At 41.8% G+C, this 1,152-nt stretch overlaps 1 protein-coding gene across 1 annotated transcript in view; it reads right to left on the bottom strand.

The window, feature by feature from the left end:
* LOC119585681 (E3 ubiquitin-protein ligase TRIM23-like) overlaps positions 1-1,152 on the bottom strand; it is an 8,006-nt gene continuing 6,854 nt past the window's right edge. Inside the window, exons 9-11 of the mRNA XM_037934356.1 lie at positions 959-1,126; positions 659-856; positions 1-535 (exon numbers count right to left, since the gene is read on the bottom strand). Coding sequence (XP_037790284.1) covers positions 353-535; positions 659-856; positions 959-1,126 — 549 coding nt within the window. The 3' untranslated portion in view covers positions 1-352. The remainder of the gene's footprint in view (positions 536-658; positions 857-958; positions 1,127-1,152) is intronic.

Below are 1,152 nucleotides of genomic sequence, written 5' to 3'. Positions count from 1 at the left end.
ACTGCAATCAAATCTTTCATATCCTTTAAACATCTTGACATTCTCTCCAATCTCCTATCATTCATCAACCTGAATGATGCTATACCTGCTAACAATTTTTTTAGAGTGATATGATTTTCAACCCATGCAACATTACAACAGTAGATCAATACTGTGCTTCAAAGAATTTTCCCATCAAACAGCCATTCTTCTTGGACTTTCTGGCATTATTTACTCCCATGAGGGAAGTAGAGGGAGAACATTAATACATATTTCTATACCATTGATACTCAAGTTTTCCCATTCATATCATCTTTCACCTTTGGGTATGTGAGTGTGTGTGTTAAATGCCTCTTAATTCAGCAACCAAGAATCACCCTGCTGAATTCAGGACTTCTGAGGGAACGAGTTGTCGCGCCAGCCAGTCTAGGCCTTGGTGAAGACCCATTCCCGACTGGGCATCACATGGCTGGATGTGCCAGGAGCGGCCAAGGCACAGCTTGTGGACCCCCAAGCTCTCAGTCAGAGCTGCCACTCCAAGGGCACCATCACAATTCTGGAGAACAATAGAGTAATGTAGAGAAACCATGTATGAGTGAATTTTATAAGACTAAGAACTATCTATACATGCAAATATAAAAAAAAAGGCAGTATCACTTAATCCATCACATGTACATACCTCCTTGTTGGCAAAAATCAACAGAGAAGCATCCTTCAACTCGCGCTCAGTCATAAGTTTGGTCAGTTCCGACTGAGCCTCTACAAGTCTATCAACATCTGTAGCATCCACAACAAAAATGACAGCCTGGGTATTGAAGTAGTAATGCCTCCACAGGGGTCTCAGCTTTGGCTGGCCACCAACGTCCCACACTGTAAACTATGAAAGAGAGAAACAAAATAACACCTGCATTTTTATAGTTGCTTTATGTAATCATCTCCACAGAGATAAGGACAAAAGGTGTGCATTCTGAGCACTTACCTTGAAGTTTTTATATTCAATGGTCTCCACATTGAAGCCTATGGTTGGGATGGTTGACACAAATTCATCTTGCTTTAGTTTGAACAATATGGAGGTCTTGCCTGCACCATCCAGCCCAAGGGTAACTACACGCATCTCTATCCTGGCCCCAATATGAATACGGTTATCCTGCAAAGCAAAGGGAGTGATATTAC

Source organism: Penaeus monodon, chromosome 20 (assembly GCF_015228065.2).
Source record: "Penaeus monodon isolate SGIC_2016 chromosome 20, NSTDA_Pmon_1, whole genome shotgun sequence".
NCBI lineage: Eukaryota > Metazoa > Arthropoda > Malacostraca > Decapoda > Penaeidae > Penaeus > Penaeus monodon.
The sequence above is the reverse complement of the archived record's forward strand: the minus strand, read 5'-3'. Positions and strand labels throughout refer to the sequence as shown.